Below are 20,443 nucleotides of genomic sequence, written 5' to 3'. Positions count from 1 at the left end.
ACTCATTGAGCGAGGGCCAGGGATCAAACCAGCAACCTCATGGTTCCTAGTCAGATTCGTTTCCACTGCACCATGATGGGAACTCCCTAAATATATACTAATTGTTAAAAAGTAATTCAGTCTTCAGGGCTTGATTTTAAGATACAATTGAGGAGTTTTGTTTGTCAAAGAGAGCCCAGATAGTGGCCAAAATGTTTTGGGTAGGGTCATTTCCTGTTATTTTTTTCTCCCTCAGGAAAATTTTGGTAAGCTTACAAGGCATGATTTTTTACATTTCTTGATAAGTTTGGAAAACATCCATCCAATCTATAAAATTCTATGCAAGTACGTTGTAAGTTTTTTAGCGAATATTTTAATATAAAAGTTTATTTGTTTAGCATTTAGATTTTTAGGAATCATGTATTTAGAATATTGACAATTCTTGTTTCTAAATGATTATCACTGTTTTTAGATATCTTGCTTAAATCAATTCAGATAATGAAAGTAAAGCCGATTATCTAATTAAAGGAGTTAATATATTATCACTGGTTTTGCTGTAGATTTCAAAGCACTCTTAGTTAATATAATTAATTAAACTTTTTTTTTTTTTGCTATTTCTTGGGCCGCTCCTGTGGCATATGAAGGTTCCCAGGCTAGGGGTCTAATCGGAGCTGTATCCTCCGGCCTACACCAGAGCCACAGCAACACAGGATCCGAGCCACGTCTGCGACCTACACCACAGCTCAGGCAATGCCAGATCGTTAACCCACTGAGCAAGGGCAGGGATCGAACCCGCAACCTCATGGTTCCAAGTCGGATTCGTTAACCACTGCGCCACGACGGGAACTCCGAGATAAACATTTTTAAACAAAACAAAATTGAATTCCAATAATTACACCTACCCTGTATTAATGGTAGTTGACACAGCTGAGTAACCCATAGAGTAGATATTTCCTTGTGAACCATTTTAAATTTATTATTGCCTTAGTAAGGAGGTAGTTTTAAATTACACATACTCGCATACACACAAACACCCATAAGTACATAGACTATGGCTCCTCTATCTAGAAGAAACTCATAGTGTTTCGGCAGACTCATTTCCTCAATATAAAGCTATGTATGGGTCATGTTCTGTCATACCTGTTGACTCTACCTAAGAACAAATAAAAGCCCCTATTTTCAAGGCTAAGTCTTTTAGTTAACAACAAAATGCATTTTAAAAAATAAGCTCCTGGAGTTTCCGTTGTGGCTCAGGGTAACAAACCTGAGTAGTATCCCATGAGGATGGGGGTTCTATCCCTGGCCCTGCTCAGTGGGTTTAGGATCTGGGGTTGCCGAGAGCTGCAGTGTAGATCACAGATGCGGCTTAGATCTTGCTTTGCTGTGGTATAGGCTGGCAGCTGCAGCTCAGATTCCATTCTTAGCCTGGGAACTTCCATATGCAGAGGGTGTGGGCCTAAAAAGACAAAAATAAATAAATAAATAAATAAAAGCTCTGAGCAATTTGAAATTTTCACAGGTAGGGTAAATTCAGGGCTTTTCACAGCACATCAGTTCTTCTTGATCTCAAGGGTAACCTCTGGCTTATGAAATTAATTGCTTCTTTGCACACTCTGTTCTTGGTGAGAAAATGAAGTCCAATTCATTTTTCTTACATGGCCTCAAATTCATATACAATCTCTGCTGCAACTAAAATATAGCGATTGGTATCTAGATCCTTAGGCAAGATGGCGACTATTTAAGGGTATCAGAGATGCTAGAGCTAGAATGTCTATGAAGAGGATATTATGTTCCATGATTGTCTCCTGTCTTAGAAATGATCCACTTTACCTATTCACTGATGTACATTTCTAGTCCATCCGCAAAACACTTGCTGCCTTATCTCTTAAAATACTCATGGCTTTATCTTTTAATTTAATAGACATTTATTAATTGCAAATTACATGTAAGCATTGCATACCTATATATACTACACTAAAAATAAACACTTGGCTTTACTATGTATTTCTTGAATGAGTGGTCTGTAGGATTGAGTCATTTATTTTTAAAAGTTTCCTTTCTAAAAGATTAATCAAGTATATACTTCCTCCAAATGAACTCTTACTTTCTAGATATATTGTGTAATCTCTCAACTATGTCAAGCTAGGAGAAGCATACTGATTGATGCAAAGAAAAAAAAATTAACACAACAATGATGTGAACCTTGTGAAATATAAGATTTTAAGTTTATGCTGCATTGAGCTGTTATTATTAGACAGAAAGACAATAATATTATACTAGTAGAAGGCCTGTGGTATTTGTAGCATGTAATCAGTTTTTTTAAACTATACATATTTAATTTAAAATATTTGTATAGTTTTTTGTGAGGAGAACATTTATTATATGAAAAATGTCTATAATATACCACACAAAGGAAACTTTCCACAGAAAAGAAAATCTTGGACTTGGAGAATAGACTTGTGCTTGCCAAGAGGGAAGAGAAGGGACTGGAGGGGACTGGGAGCTTGGGGTAAATAGATGCAGAATGTTGCCTTGGGGATGGATTAGCAATGCAATACTGCTGCGTAGCTCTGGGAACTCTGTCTAGTCACTTATGATGGAACATGTAAGATGAGAAAAAAGAATGTATACATGTAAGTGTAACTGAGTCACCATGCTGTACAGTAGAAAAATATATACACATAAATAAAAGATTAAAAAAAATTAAAAAAAAGGGGATATTGAATCTTTGCTCAGGAGTTGGGTTCAAACTGACTTTCTAATTGCAGCTCAATCAAATGGGTGTTAATTTTGGACTATAGATAATATCTTTATATTCATTGCCAAAGTTTAATCAGACTACAGATGGATGAATCTAATATTTTTTTCTTATTGAGAAAAAATAAATAAAAAATAAAATATTTTTATAATTTTTTGTGAGAACATTTACTATATGAACAATATCAACTGTATTAAAATAAAAGCATAAATAAGAGTGTTCAAGTGAAAAGATTATATTATTATAATTATAATCTTTATTATTTTTATGTTAAAAGACAAAAAGCAACCCAATTTTTACTTATTTATTTATTATTATAGTTGATTTATAATGTTCTGTCAATTTCTGCTGTATAGAAAAGTGACTCAGAAATACACACACACACACACACACACACACACTTTTTTTTTCAGGAAACAACCCACTTTTAATAGTTAACACAACTATGTTCATTTCTGTACTTTAGGGTTAAACAGAAAAGAAAATTCTTTAGAGACATTTTTGAAGTTATTCTTCAAAAATGATTCAAGAATAAGACAGAGGAAAGTTAAAAGAGCTGATTATTCAACTGGACAGATCTCTAATGGGGGCTTGCTTTTAAATGATCTTTCAGTTTATGCTATGCTTTCACACAGGGAACAGAGAGCAGGTGCTTCTGACTTCTACAAGGGATAGTGGCTTAAACTCTCATATGCTAGGTTCACTTTATACATAAAGAAGTGTCCTGATCCTGAGGCTCATTAAACATTTGAATGCCCTCTATAGTAGGTTACTGATCTCAGCCTCTAGGAGTTTTTCACTGCAGTGGAGAGTCTCTGTCATCTGGGATATTTGAAGGCTGCTCTTTCTTTCAGGTGCAGAAATAGATCACTTCACAAGCTTTATTTATTGCTTCAGCTTCTGTGATTTACATTGTCATAAAGTATAAAGGGTATTATGCTTCCTGCTATGCAAGTAGAGAAATGTGACTATCAAAATGATTCATGTCATTTTAATATATTACATACAATTATTTTTCACCAGACTATTATTAAACTATTATATGTTGAATAAATAATATATCAGTAATGTTTTTCAATTATTTTTGTAATATATATGGTTACAGTCATTCTTAAGTCATTCACCAAAATTTTTAGATGTTTCACAGTTTAATATAATTTACAAATTATCAAAGGCAATAACAGTATTCTACAATATAAGGAAAATATGGATCATAGAACTTTCATTGAAATTATATATATATGCTGAAAATATACACATATATATGCTAAATTTTAAGAAGCTAGATATTTGAAACTTTTCTCCATTAATAGCAAATTTTTATCTGTAGTTCAGGTAGTAAGGTAAACACCTTAAATGTAACATTCCCAGTATTCACTGTGAAGAATAAATACAGTGAATAAATAAATATAGTTAAAAAAGGAATGCTAATAGTCCTTTCCATATTACTTTTGATTTGACTGAAAATAAAATATTTCATTTATATCAGATGGCCAAGTCCCTGCACATGCCAATGAATAGCTAGGGAACAATGCTTCTGTGAAACGCTTTTTAGTATATTTGCTTTTTTTTTTTACTAAATGAGTTAGTTTATAAAAAAACTAAAGTTAGTTAAAAATTAGTTAAAATTAGTTAAAAAAAAGCAAAACTTCAACTATGCTTTGAAAATTCCAAAACATATACAGAATACATCAGAAAGTATAGAGATTCAAAGTATTTGACCCCTACCTTCTAACCTGAAATGCTTCAACAAATGCATATCCATAATGGTTAACACTGTCAAATGACTGTCCTTGGTACAGACTCTAAAATGTAATAACATTGATTTTTCTTTTATATTTGTGTGCTACTTGTCCAACATTAACCCATACAGCCCCTCCCGAAATAATGATTATTCAGTATTTAAAGTCACCTCTTAAGAGCCTTGAAACAAAATGTATATGACTAGAACTTTAGTAATGATACAATATTTTATTTTTTCTATTTTGTCTAGCACTCTTTGATATTTTGGAAATTAGCTTTTGAAATAGAGGGAACATTCCTTCTCCATTCTAATTTGTTCTGACTTTCCATCTCCACCCTTACACTTACCCTATTCAGGTTTGCACTCCTGAATTAACAAATAGATGGGGAGAGGTCAGTTTAATGAGAGGTGATTATATTATTCAGACAACTACTGGAATAGGTGCAATTTAGATAAAAGCAGCACACATGTAACCCTAAGCAGTAATAAAATATACCTTTTAAGCTTTTTGTTTATATTTCAGATATTGACTATAATGTATTCTAAACTTCTGTGTCCATATAACTGTGAACCATTTTAATAACACAATTTTGTTTTGTACTCTAATTAAATCAAGTGGACATATAATACCTATACTAATATATTTTCTCATAAGGGATATTTTAACCCTAATAATTAGAAATATTTTACTGATTTAAACATGGGTTGACTAATTTATGCATTTATACTAAGACGTAGCTTTTTAGTATATTCACTTTTTTTATTTAATGAATTAGTTTATAGGTTAAGTAGGTCACTTTTGCGTTTCTTTTATTTCTAAACTACTAGAATGAGGTTTCCTATAAATCAGTGGTATCTGATTAATGCCATTTAAGAAAAAACTTCAACCTGTAAGTAGTATTTCCAACTTACTTTGCAAAAAAGTAATATTATTTGTAGGGTTATGATATTTTCTGAGATGTCCAGAAAAGCACAAGGTTACATCTTGTGTAATTATTAATTGTGCTCCCTCTCTGTCACACAATTCTTCAGTTTGGACAATACATTATTTTGTCACTGTAATTATTTTTTCCAGTTCATTTTATAAACCCAAATTTCTATGATGGCTAAATATTTTAATTTGCTAAAGAATTTTAAATCCTGATTGGTTGAAACAAAATATAAATTACTCATATTTGTCAAGTTTATCACAATGTAGAGAATCTGAATTCAAGGCCACAGGAAAATAGGATTTGATACTTTTAAAAGAACGAAGTTTCGGTTTGTTTGTAGAATACTCTTTGCAGCATTTTCACCAGGTAAGTTATAATAACTACTATATAGTCCCCTGCTGTATCTAACTCATTCATAATACTATTTAAAATATTTTGATTATTTTCAGTACTGGTTACTACACAGAAGATGTATCTACTCATTTTCACTTTAATTCTGGTTGACGGTGGTGTTTGACTTTTGTAATTTTAACTGATGTGTCTGCTAAAAGATGAACTAATGAAGAAATTGGTGGTCTCATCAGAAACTGAGTTTGTGAGGTAAAATAAATAAGAGAATCTAAGAAAATAAACTAAGAAAAATACATAATAGAAAATCTACCTGAAATGAGTGGAGATATCAGAGGAGAGGAACTAAACTGATCAGCATATTTTTACATTTGTGAAAAACAAAAAGTAACAACTGAAAAATTTAATTATGCTCTTTAGTGTAGTTCTTATTTTTTAATGAGATACACATATGTGTTTTTTAATCACAATTCAAGGATCTTGAGTTTTAGCAAAATTTTATTATACATCTTTTATGTGTCAAATACTGATTTAGGAGATAGTTTCTCTTTTCATTGTGCTCATGGTCAAATATTACGAATATAATGAATAAGTGTAAAGAAATATCCTTTATCATAATAAATAAGATACTTAAAATAATAAATTCTGAGTAATTGAATCTGAACATTCTGCTTCATAATTCAATATCCTTTATACGACTGGACCAAATTCAATAGTATATATTTCTGCCCTTCACCTGTCTCTTCTTTAGGAGAAAACTGATTCCTTTCGGGGGATAAATTTACCTTAAAAAATTATAGGCTATAAAAGGCTGATTTTTATATAATTCTAAAAAATTAGATAAAATAAACCTCGAAAATGTGAATCCTTTAATTTTTTTAGCTACATAAACATTTTATTATACATAGTTTTAATATATAGAGTATATATTAAATATATAAGCAGTTATTCATAGATATTATAAAGATTTCTAGACATGTAAAGATGACAAATTTTTCCCATATTCTGATTGTGCATAGTGAAGTAGGGATTGTTTTGTAGATAACTTAAAAAGTTAATCTCTACATAATTGGTGGTTAGTCTATAAAGTTCACACTTCCCATGTAAAACTGATTTGTATAAATGTCAAAATTTTCATTTTCAGAAAGCCAGACAACAGAATAACTGTGACTGTTAGAAACCAAGGTAACACTGAAATATTTTACCACTATGTGAGTCTGGTACAGGAATGCAACTTGTTTCTACTGTCTTGGCTTCTGTTATATTAACGTGCAATTCTAAACACCAAAAATCAGTCTCTTTTTCTTAGAGTATTTTTTTTTTCTTTTTCACAGCACGGAAAAGGATATGCTAGTCAATTCTACAGGACTTACCTGAAGCAGCATGATTTGCACAAAGTCGACCAACAAAAGCATCAACTTTTCAACTCCATTATCTTGGCCATCCAGTTAGTTGTGTGTAACTGAGTATTAGATTGCCGGCAGAGTCATCAAGGCCAATTATAGGACCTAATTGCTCTCAGCAGGCCTGAGAAATGAGTTGAAACGTGCAGAACTGTAGAAACTTTAGGCAACTGATTTTGCCTCTCCGATCAGTGTGTGCCTGTTTACAGCACTATATATCTTTCTCTCTCCAAATGTCACTGAGCCCTTTAGATGTTTATATTCACCACGAGAAGCCAGTCATAAAGATAAAGGAAATTTGTGCATTATAAATGCAATATCACTGTTTTAAACTTGACTGTTTTATATTATTTTTGTGTGATCAAGTGTTCTCCAAACTATTCCAACTTTACAAGAGAGATTGTGATTATGTTCTTTTCACCCGTGGGTTATAAAAAATGTTGTATTCTAAAGACCCACAAAATATCAAAGACATTCTGTAGTTTATACACCGTGTTGCAAAGTGTTTACTGTACTATTTCAAAGCTTCTAAATAAATATAAAATATATATATTATATTATATAATTTTCCTAAAATGTGGTACAACTCAGTTGGTTTTTAAATGGATTCATACAGTCCACATCATATAATAAAGTAAAAGGTAATTCAGGGTCCCAAAGATAAACTTATTAAGAAAAAAGTAATCATTAATAGTTTCCTCCCAGCTTTCATATTCTTTTCAACCCTGTTTTTCCTTGTTTAAAAGAAAATGAAGCTCTAAGCTACAAAATTTTGTCAAGAACTCGTACTGAATTTTCAATGCCAAAGATAAAGCTGTCGATGTTATCGAAGGAGCACTGAACATGTACTATCAAAATACCTAACAATCCACATTATTTTGATTCTATTTCTATGGCTTTGAACTTAGAATCATTTAAGCTTTTATAAAGAATCTATAAATTCACCTGTATTTGTTGTTAGAAAAAGAGAAAAAAACACTGGGTGTCAATACATTTTGTGGTGTAAAATATGTAATTGAAAGTTACTATTTTAAACGAAGTCCTCAATCATAAAACTCACACAGAATTTTATTTTATGTTGTTTTACATAGTTTTGTGACTTCTAATAACACATGCATATAAAATCTATTTATAACTCTATATGAATATATAGAGATACATAAATATCTGAACTGGGAAACAACAACTATAAGAGATAAAGGATCTCTAAATTTAAAACAAACTAAATAAATTTGGAGATAGAAACATGGAAGCTTACTGTTTCAGTATTATATGTGAAAATTTTATAGCTTAAATGAAGTCAGTGTTTTATTAAGGAGAAAATTCTTTATGAGTCAGCCTTGAAAAGTGAAGTTTGCCTTTTATTTTTATGTCAACAGAGCTAGTTATTAAATTCAGTACGATGCATTTTCCTTTCTTTTACATATTTTCCTTTTTTTATACAGTTGTTTATTGCTTGTTGAAATACAGTTAAGAAAGGGAAAAATCAGAAAATGTGAAATAATTCTTCTAAGCAAAAACCAGATTTGTCACAGCTCCCCTCTAAAAACTCCTTCAACATCATATTTAAATGTTTGCCCAACCGAAATTATGGACTGAATTTGAAATACTTCCATTTATTTTTAACTAGTCTTATGTTCAATGATGGATTTAGACATGCTATGTTATTAAATAACAGAGTAAACACATAAAGAATGTTTTCCACCCAATTTTATGTCAGATGGACATATTTTCTTTGTTAACATTAGAATGCATACATATGTCCCTAGGTTCTTGATGTGTGTATTTGAGTGATATCTTGGTATCACTTATTTGACATCAAATTAGATAAGAATATGTCATAACCTCAATCAGTTTATATATCAAAATAATATGTATAATGTTTCAGTCTTTTGGGCACCTTTTACACATATATAAAGCTGATCCATCATATATGACACAAAAAGCACATATGTTCAATAGGTGCAGCAGTAAAATTTTCTCGAACTTTGGCATTACTACATTAATATTTTAATGATGGACTATTTTAGAAAGAAAATGTTTTTATATAATTTACCTGGAAAAAAAGTCTTGTAATTGCTTTTTAAACAGGAAAATTTTTTTCTGGTCGATTCACTCTGCTTTAATTAAAACCTTTCAGCTACGATTTCACAATGGAGGAGGGAAACCCACATCCATCTGCCTTATTACATGCATTGAAAATAAGGTTATACTCACGTCCTATATAAAGCTATATTAATTCACATGACTTCAAGAAATTGTATTTAATTATTTAGTCCTTTTTATCATTGTGTATACTTTCTCTTGAACAAACTTCTCATGCCATATATTTCTGAATTTTTAACATACCATCGTAACAAGTTATACTAATTCATGTGTTTTATGTCTTAAATTTTATCATCTATCTACAAAAAACAAAAAACAACAAAATTTTTACCTAATCTATGGGACAGATATAATTATTTAAACATAAAATACTAAATTATTAGGTTATTAATCTATCTATTGTATCCAGAATAAATCAGAAGTTACAACAGAGTAAAGATCTGATTTTATTAAATTGGCCAAAATATTTTCTACTGGTGAGGGTGACTTTATGATGAAAAGATTCAACAAACCAATAATGAAATTTTCCAAATAAGCATTCACTAGGTTTGTATGAAAGGAATTTTAGAATAGGTTTTCTATTTAATAAGTTCATCCTTATATCCAACTGTATACATATCAAAAAAAGTAGTATCCAAATTATCAGACCGTGTTTCATCAATAAATTATTTCAGAAAATAACCATGACATTTACTCCTTATTAACATGGTTAGTTTTAGAGTAGTAAAAAGTCAAAATATTTTCCTGTGGAAACAGTGTCTTGATGTTTCAAAAGTATGTCAAATGACAATTTTTAGAAATATTTCACCCATACGTAAAATTGTAGTTTTTAACTTGTGAACACAATTTTGTGAAATAATTTTAAATCAAATATTTAAATATCACATCATAATTACAGATATAATATGATGTCTGTATCATTATAAGTGTATCATCTTTCTTGGTAAATACTAAGGAAATACGTATATTTTATTTTATGAATATATTAAATGCAATGCCTTTATCAAACATTGCAATTTAAGTGCTATAATAGAAGATTTAAATATTTTAATTATTCTTTCTCCTGTTTCATTTCTTAATAGTGTTATAATTTTCTGTCAGAATTTTTGTAATATAGAAACCTTCCTGCATCTCCTGTAAGAGAAGGAAAGAAAATCCTCATAGTTCTTGACATAAACCTTAATAACTGTGCATTAATTGTACTATTTTATCTTCCAAAAGTTATTTACTGGAGTAAAATTCATCATTAATATAATTATTCAGTCAGAATATTGTAAATGTTAAGAGATAAAGAAACTTATTCATGTTACCGACAGATAATATCACTGCTATCTATCACTGCATGTGTTTTTTTCCTGCTATTCATATTTCTGTGTGATTAATACCCAAGGAATCAAAAATACTGAAAACATTGGTATACTTGATAATTTTTCTGAAAATATTATATTTTTCTTATTGCAATTTCTTGGGTTCTTTATCTTTTTCAACTCTAATTTTGTAGTGGTAAAGGCTTTGCACTTAACATCCTTTTTATGTTCCTTTTTAACAAGGAAAAACAGAAAATAACAAAATTCCATATTTTTTATGCCATGGAGTAGTAAAATTATTTTATATATGGTTAGCATTTCAAGGAATATCCCTCTGCTAGGTGAAACAAATCCTTATACAGTAATTTGTGAAACTACTGTTCTGTAGACTATTTTTTTTCCTTCTAAAACTTGGCATAGGTTTTAGATTATAGCATTCTATGAGAATGCTGGTAGATGGGTGCAGCCAGAGTATTGCAGGCAATAATATGACTAAAATTCTAATACCTTTAGTGTGCATGCATGTATTTCTAACCACTGCTATTTTTTAAGTATTTGTAAAATTAGAAAAATGGCTTTTATCTCTTGAAAACTTGCCACATGCTTAGTTTGAAGTTTTACACTCCAGATGTTTTTGAGTTGCATGAAAATATTGCATTAATGATGCAAAAAAGTTAAATTTTCACGAGACTCAAAAATTTCTGAATGATAGAACTCAGACTTTCCATACATCCATATATCCTTGAGCTGAAATTAAGCAGGGAATTTCAGCTCTAAACACATTTTTTGAGACAGTTATCTGTGAGTGAAAACAGGGTATTATAACAAAAGATGAGTTTAAATCTTAACTATAGTGTTTGTTACTGTGAATGCTATAATAATACGTAAGTAAAATGAGTGTAAATGTAATATATTATTTTATACTGTTGTATACATATGAAATAAATAAAACTAGGATACATATTATGCCATCTTTCCATGCATGGATCTTCCACTGACGCCTGTGGGAGCTTTGAATAAAAATCAGTGGCAAAATATGGCCCTAAGTTTAAAAACAACTAATGCTGATTTAGTAATTTTAGTCTTAATATAACAGGTCTAAGGGGACATCTGTTCAAAACTGAGTCTCATTTGAAGCAACATATGCTAGATTTAAAGGATTTCACTATATTTAAAATTTCGAAAGTAGGCAATTACTGCTCTATGAGTCTCATGATACCCACAATGAATATTTTGTGCATATACATATATTTTTTCCACCTAATGTTATATTTTCTTTTTAATTTTTTAAAATTAATTTTATTAATTTTAAGAGTCCACAAGGATTAATACAGAGGTTGCATATAGGATATGAGTGCCTTCAAGCAATAACAGTAAAAACATTTTATCTAAAATGTTAGAAACAAACTATTTAATATTTAAAGTAAATGGAAACATAAAAAATTATATGGATATCATTTCCAAGAAGAAAAAAATAAATTAGGGTATAGAATTTTCATAAGGTAAAAATAATCTGAATGAATCTTACAGAAATTTACATTCTGAAACAGCAAAAAGGTAATTGAGGAAATTTATGCTTCTTAATTTCATGTGTGGTTTGTATCGCTTATTTTCTTGAGTTCAAACTACATGTACCCGAACAGAGGTTCATTTTATAAAGCAACAAAGGAGAAGAATAGGCATCCCTAAAGCCAACTCTGTGGTGGAGAGGAACTGAATAAAATATACAGGAGTGACAGTTCTCAATGAAATGTTAACAGCTAATAACTACGAGTTGCTTTGTTTCCCCTGTAGACCTGTACTTCTCATCCCTTACTTTTCCCTTTCTAGGAACTATATCATGGACGCTTCTACTTAACCCATATTATGAAGTTTCAAAGGTAAAATTAAAATTTATTAGATTACAAACATATATTAAGTTTAAAGGGGAAGTAACATGGTAATATCTGCTTTCAAGTAAATTCTAGTTTGCTTTGGGAAATCACAGAAATTAGAGGAGACTATTAAATGATAAAATGATCAGATAAATAAGTGATCAAAATATGTGGTCAAAACCCAAAAGTGGGTTGTGAAAACAACTTAATATCTATTAAGGTGGTAGCATAAAATCAAAAATAAGTAAATAGAATAGGAAAAAAGTAGCATAGAAAAGTATCGAAACATATCATTCATGGTAAAAGCCAACAGTTCTTTGTGAAACATTTTTTCGGATAACATGTGTGAAATAGGTCACAATGTGAAATGTATTTCTTACTGTGAATCACTGCCCTAAATGTTAGAAAAGCACTGCACTGTATGATCTCTATTTCAAATTTAAACTTACTTAGTGCTGTGAAAATACAGGCAACATCTTTTTGAAAGTTACTTCACATCCGAATCTTAATCTTTACCTTTGTAAAACATGGAGAAGAAGTACACTTAGTTGTAGAATTTTTGTGGGAATTAAGTGAACTGATGTATGTGAAATGCATAGCGCAATGCTAACACACAAGTGGTATATTTTATTATTGATACTATTTTCCATTATTTTAGTTTTGGTTACCTAAAGTATGGAATACAGTCTGAGAATGGAAATAATTCCTTTCTCAAAATTCTAGGTTGCTTTAGAGTTGTATTTAAGCAGTGCTAATTTCAAAACCTCAATATGAAAACAGACTTGACTTTGGTATCTACCCATCAGCTCAGTCCATGAGTGACTCTCTATTTGCCGAGGGTATGAAATCCAAGAAATCAAAATCACAGCTGCTAAGTTCCAGTCATATCCTTCAATTCCTTTTTGCAAATCTCAAGTTGTCCTCTATCCCTACTAATGAAAATTACATATGTATGATGGTAGTAGGACATATTTACCTGATTTTTTAACTTGACCCCAATGTGCTTTCTGATTTTCTATTTCCATGTAAATAAATATGGATTGGAATTAACTGTATATCTGACAGAATCACATTTTTTGCATATGATTTATTATGTTATAAAAATGAATTGGGCAGTATTCAATATCTGCTCAGTGGAAACTGGATTTCTTTTTAATGGTTCTAAATGTAGACTTCCTAAAGTTGTCCTTCTTTGGCTTGGCAAACCCTTTTCTCTAGGGCTGTCCTTTGGCTGTGCAAAAAACATAAAAAATGTTTGGACATTTTTCTCTTCAATCAATTGGAAGTTTTATGTCCTTGTTACGAAAAAAAAAATGATTTAAATTTATCAGCCAAAATAAGGCATTTCATATTCATCTATGACTAAGTTAATGTTTCTAAGGGAGCATTTATATTTTAAAGGACATTTATTAATCCATGTAAAAATTTCTATTGAACATATTATATAGATATATATTTTTTCACTTTCTCTTAACTTATGTATTTTGAAAGCAGCTGGTAAACAGTGGGCAATTCCTCAACCAATCCACTTAGGAGTAAGGAACATTTAATTAACATTTCCATCAACTAATCAGGAAAATAATTCTTATTCTCTTCCTCCCCTTATCAGTGTGGCTCTTCTCTTAAACATGACAAAAGGAAGAAAATAATTGTGGAGATGGTGAAGTACATAAACCTCAAGTTCTGAATTTCATTCTAAAAGTCTGAGACTTCGGTTCTCAGTTGTTTTTCCTAATTAATAACGAAGTGAATGACCACTTTAAAAGTTTTCTGGCAATTATTTCTCTCAAAATTTATGTGTGTGTGTGTTTCTGTGTGTGTGTGTATGTGAAGGGAAGAGATGTCAATCCACACAAGAGAAACATATGGAAGACTGCATGAAGACAGAATTGTACTGTAGGTAAACAAATTCTGTGCCTGTCTGTTAATTAATGTTTAGAATATCAAAATACCTGGTTCAAAGGTAGTAATATTTGATTGTCAATAAGCCAACAAGCTGGCTTGGCCTTCTCCACACTTGGGCAATCAGTGATCGAAATCTTTTGACATTGTGTGAAAACCACCTTTGTTTATTACTGGGCTACGTAGACCACCAAGAGACAACACAATGGTTACAAGAAAGTACACTGAGTAAAGTTGAATTGGAGAGAGAAAGTGAGAAATAGACAAAGAAAGAAAACACAATCATCTTCCTTCATTCTCTAGTAAGTTTTGAGACCAAGAAGCATTTTTGATTTTTGAAGTTTCTGTGGTCATAAACTTAGGTAAGTTAAAACAAGGAGAAAAGTAATAAAAGTAAATGACGCTAGTAATTCTAGTTAAAATAACAAAAAACACAAGAAAGGGATACAGTATGCCCTAGGAAGAAGAGAAAAAGAGAATAAATATATAAATTTTATTTAAAAAATAGTAAGACCAAGCTCTTTCACCAAGATGCCTCAATAGATGCTTCCTTTGTTTCCGCTATTTCTTTGACAAAGATGTATGGATTCATATGCCAGTGTCTGCAAATATCACCCGGTTCAAGAGTGTCTCAGTGATTCTAAAATAATGTAATTATAGGAACCAGAACAAGGGAAAAATTGGCCATACCATTAACAAAGCATGTGGAAACATGTGACATTGGCAAAGCATTTCATAAATCTATACAAGTTTGTAGCACTGTGATTATCAGTTAAGGGTACTGCTGCTGAAGTGGGAAGCAATTATTCAACCTCCTATCAGTAACATAGCATAAATAAGATGTAAGTATTAGGTATTTTTATGGTTTTGATATTAGCACAAAGTTTGAGTTTAAGATGTAACATTTCTTTTAACACTTTTAATAGAAGTCTATTCCAGTGTTAGACATAATAACAATTAAAAATGAAAATAAATGCTGTATTTATTTATTTAGATTTAGTAAGCATTACCTAATTTAGATTTAGTAAGATAACTCATAACGGGGCCGGGGGAAGGAGGAAATTGCTCCCAATATTGTATATTTCCAGTTAGGCATCAGATGAGGACAACTTGCATACTGGACTTGTAAAAATGGAGGGAATTGAGACATATCAAGGGCAGGTCGATCTTTCTTCCTCTCAGATTAGTTGGTCAGCTGACTGATGATGAAGAGAAAATTATGACTGATATTTTTTGCTTGCCTGAGTAGATCTTGTTGCCTTTAAACAAGACAACATAAAAGAAAGAAAAAGGTTTATAAGAAAGATAATCTTATTTGTAGGAGAGCCTGCAAACTTTCTCCTCCTCATTCAAGCTTTATTAAACTTGTTATCTAAGTGGGACCTGATCTGCCTTATGTACTAACATTCTCAGAGAATTTAGACATTTATCCCTATATTAAATGATAGTCTCTCTCTGTACTCTACTTTATTCTCTGTTGATAATTGATGACTATTATTACCATTTTAATTACATCTCAAATTAATTTTTCATTAATTATGTTTATTTGGAAATAATTCTATAATTATGTAAATGAAAATTAAAGGTATTTTTAAAGTTTTTTTTTCTTTTTCTCACATAACTTTAGCTAGCGTATATGCCAAAAATGGGCTTGACCAATTTAAAAAGGACGCAGATTAAGTCAAACCCTCTGGCTCTTTTGTGATGCATCCATGACTATATAATGGAGAGAGTAAATAAAAATAAATAAAAGACATAATAATTGTAAAAACTCATTTATTTATCTTCCTTTGTATCTGATTTCAAATAATGTTTTTAGCAATTATTTTGGAAAAAGTCATAACACTGTGATGTTTTTGGCCTGTATTCATCCTCGGTTATCTGACCTCACTTATCAATTAATCTTTTTTTTTAAGTGGGCCCTGAAGAAAAACAGAATTTTAGTGCAGAACAGATCCTTGAAAATATTCTGGTCCTTCTCCTACCTATGGAGAAGATGAGACAAACACAGACTAACTGATGGAAGAACTTAGCCACAAACCTTATTCTTCTTGTCTAGTCCCTTTCTCTTGATTCTTGAAATCATGTGGCAGACCCTAAGTCCTTGTGTTTTGAAGGAAAAGGCTTTTCCTCTATCTTCCAGGCCTCCCCTCAGACTCAAAAGGCTGACTCAAGTGCTAATGATTAGCAAATTTTGTTACAGCTAAAAAAATAAAACTAGTTAAACCAGTCTCCAATATGTTATGCCCTACCTTAGCCCGCTAACTTATTACTAATGTTTACTTTCTGGTTAGAGTTAGATTGCACCTAGTGCTTTCTTTTGTAATTGGAACACTCCCTAACACCACTTCCCTGTAAGCAATCGTCATTTCAGAGAGAAAGTCAAGGAACAATAACCTCGAAGACCACCACAGACCATCACCGGACCAACTGAGGCTGGCTGGCCTTGACAACTCTGAAATGGTCTATGGCTGGAGAATAAATATAGACACCTTAATCAATGACCTTGTCTTCTGAGCTAAACCCATAAAACCCCTTGCTATCCCCTCTCAAGCAGGACACAATTTTGAGGTGTTAGCCTGTTGTGGCCTCCTTTGCCTGGCAAAGCAATAAGGCTGTTCCTTCTGTTTTACCCAAAATTGTCTCTGAGACTTAATTGGTGCTGGTGTACAGAGGCCGCGTTTCGGCTGAACTCTGAGTTCTCAGTCTGTGCCAGGATATATTTCCAGTCTCTGTGTCTTATTTTAACTTGAAATCCTAAGAATGACTATCCTCAAAGATACACAAATAAGTTATAGCATCTAGAACTTGGTTTTATATTTTAAAATTTCAGTGCTGTCCCTGCCACATGCTCATCTGTAAGGATAATTCTCATGTATAAGACACTCTGAAATTTGGACTCAGAAACTAAAGACGATTGTGACTGTCCTTTTCTGATTTATATTTAGAATATTGTTTTAATATATGCATTTCTATTCCCCTTACCAACATGTTGTGTTGGCAGCGAATAAGCAAAACTAGAGTCAAACAAATATGAGTACATCTCCCAGAGAAATCACATTTAACAAACTGCTGCTTCACCCAGAATAGGCCTGAATAAGCTGATTTTACAGAATCTTCATCATCCCACCTAGTAAGTTCACTCATTGTAGCTCATCTTACTTCAACCTACTTATTAGTCAAAAATAATAAGGTAGGTAAAAGATAGTTTTAATCATCAACTATCCACCCTGTTGATGAGGGAGAGACTTCTGTAGATTATAGGATGGATAACACAGGATGGATAACACAACATATGAAGCTGGATAGACAGGTGAAATTGACAACAATCTATCAATCACATACTCCTACAGGTTGGGGGAGAAGGACATCACACAAAACACAGGGCCACAGTAGGGTTACACTTAGGGACAGAGCAAAAACCAGAGCTGCTTGAAGCAGGCTTTTTTTGGTGTTGAAAGGGAGGGATTGTCCCTGGTTCCTACTGGACAATGTGATTGGCTTATTTGAACACAATGGACTGTCAAGGAAATGAAATTTACAGATAAGGAGAACTGTTTGGCTAAGGGATCTTATCTTTGGGAGGAAAATGAGGAAGTTGAGGTTTGGTTATTTAAGGCACTCCTGGTTGTGCCAAGGCAGTGCATAAACTTCAGCCTTAATTTTACTCTTTAGACTTAATTGACTCCTTGATGCTGTGCCATCAATGTGTATGTTAGTGATGAACTGAGATATCTAGGGAGTAGCAGTGCCTCGTTAGGATATAAAGCAGGTACTTGAGGAGGAAAAGGGCCACACAGTGAGGTGGTTTTCAAAAACATGAATTTCAGACATGTTGCTTTTATGGCCAATGAGGGAAACTGAGGAACCTGTGTGGCATTAGTATACGGAGTGCTTGTTCCCAGGGGATACAGATTTAGACTAATCTATGCCTGTGACAATAGCAAGGGGTCCATTTATTCTCTTTGGAATTATTTGAGGGGACTATTATTTATTATCTCAAATAAACTGACTGTCTAGGGTTTGGAGTGGACATGGAAGTTGCATTGAATGATTTCTCCCAGACCCAAACATTGTGAATTTTGAGAAGTGAAATGAATGCCTTGGACACTATTTATGATCATTGGAATACCAAAGGAGATAAGGAGTGTTCTGGTGAGGACTTGAATTGGGGGCTTAGTATAGGTGACGACATCTATTACCTTTTTTGATGGTTTAGGTCTCAGTTAGGCAAGAAATTACTAGACTCCTTTATTTTAAAGGAGGAAACTCTTGTATAACACATAAAAGTTTATATAAATCTACAGTAAATGGGGTCATTTACTGGCCAGGGTCTCTGGTATGAAGATTGCTGCTTGATGTGTGGCCAGCTGTGCTGACCCTTAGGTCCTGTCATTTGTTGAGGACATCCTGGTATTGGAATGGAAAGCAACAACATTCCATTGAGATCCATCACATATAATGGTGGCAGTATGGTCTGTAAAATGTATAAAGAAGCATTAATGTTCACTCAGTTGTTCCGTCTGGGAATGGATTGACTTCCTTGAGCACTGTGACATCTGGCAAGATATGGAGGAGAAGTAAGGCTATCCCCTCCTGCAGGTGGGGTATGTCAGAGGGTCTGAGTTTGGCTCCAGCCAGTAGGAAGGAAGCCACAGTCACTGGTCAGAGCTGGTGGAGTGCTGTTCCCATGACCTGAGGCATAAGGGCCAGCTTGGTGTGAAGCAAGAGATATCAGAGCCTGTGAGAGACTTTTCAGAAGAGCTTAGCATCTGGCCAACAGGCATCACACTAATGGCATAACAGTGCAAGGCCAAGGAATGCTGATGGTGCTGGTGGGGGTTCTTGCTAATGTTCTTATTTATAAGTTTTTTGTTTTTTTTTCAGAAAGCCTCAAATCAGAATCATTGGTAGTGTAGCCTTCCCCCAAGGCAATGACTGCTGTATAATATTTAAGGGTCCCCTCTGCTATACTCTAGGGGTGTTGGGTGTTTTTCTTTATTAACTTGAGAACTAGGATCTTTGTTGCAACAGAGAAGCAGGAAATGACAGAGTGGCGCAGTGGAAGTGTTCTAGGTCCTAAACTCAGAAGTCATTTTTTCAAAGTCAGCCTCTATTATATCCCAATGGGGTTCCTTTTTTTTTTCTTCTCTTTATCTCTGTACAATTTTCTGAGAAGATTTTAGATTTATTGTCATGTAAAGCCATCATGGCTTTCAGTTTCTTTTTCCATTGGATCATCCTTGAAGCAGAACTTCTGGTGTAAGGTGGTACCTCAGAGTGGTTTTGATTTGCATTTCTCTAATAATGAGTGATGTTGAACATCTTTTCATGTGTTTTTTGGCCATCTGCATGTCTTCTTTGGAGAACTGTCTGTTTAGATCTTCTGCCCATTTTTTGATGGGGTTGTTTGTTTTTTCTGTTATTGAGATGCAGAAGGTGTTTATAAATTTTGGAGATTAATCCAAAATTTAGATCTTCTGCCCATTTTTTGATGGGGTTGTTTGTTTTTTTGTTATTGAGATGCAGAAGGTGTTTATAAATTTTGGAGATTAATCCCATGTCAGTCGCTTCATTTGCAAAGATTTTCTCCCGTTCTGTGAGTTGTCTTTTTGTTTTGTTTAGGGTTTCCTTTGCTGTGCGGAAACTTTTAAGTTTAATGAAGTCCCATTTGTTTATTTTTGTTTTTATTGTCATTACTCTAAGAGGTGGATCTGAGAAGACGTTGCTGTCATTTATGTCAGAGAGTGTTTGGCCTATGTTTTCCTCTAGGAGTTTTATAGTATCTGGTCTTGTATCTAGGTGTTTAATCCATTTGGAGTTTATTTTTGTGTATGGTGTTAGGGAGTGTTCTAATTTCATTCTTTTACATGTGACTGTCCACTTATTAAAGAGGCCGTATTTTCTCCATTGTATATTCTTACCTCCTTTGTCATAGATGAGTTGGCTATAGGTGCTTGGGTTTAATTCTGGGCTTTCTATCCTGTTCCACTGATATATTTCTGTCTTTGTGCCAGTACCATATGGTTTTGATGACTGTAGCTTTGCAATATAGTCTTAGGCCAGGAAGCCTGATTCCTCCAGCTCCAT

At 32.6% G+C, this 20,443-nt stretch overlaps 1 protein-coding gene across 1 annotated transcript in view; it reads left to right on the top strand.

The window, feature by feature from the left end:
* The window catches only part of PCDH10 (protocadherin 10), a 42,399-nt gene extending 33,828 nt beyond the window's left edge, over positions 1-8,571 (top strand). Inside the window, exon 5 of the mRNA XM_047799325.1 lies at positions 7,096-8,571. Coding sequence (XP_047655281.1) covers positions 7,096-7,115 — 20 coding nt within the window. The 3' untranslated portion in view covers positions 7,116-8,571. The remainder of the gene's footprint in view (positions 1-7,095) is intronic.
* The last annotated feature ends 11,872 nt before the right edge of the window (positions 8,572-20,443 follow it).

The sequence above is a fragment of the Phacochoerus africanus genome, chromosome 10, assembly GCF_016906955.1.
Source record: "Phacochoerus africanus isolate WHEZ1 chromosome 10, ROS_Pafr_v1, whole genome shotgun sequence".
NCBI classification, from domain to species: domain Eukaryota; kingdom Metazoa; phylum Chordata; class Mammalia; order Artiodactyla; family Suidae; genus Phacochoerus; species Phacochoerus africanus.
The sequence above is the reverse complement of the archived record's forward strand: the minus strand, read 5'-3'. Positions and strand labels throughout refer to the sequence as shown.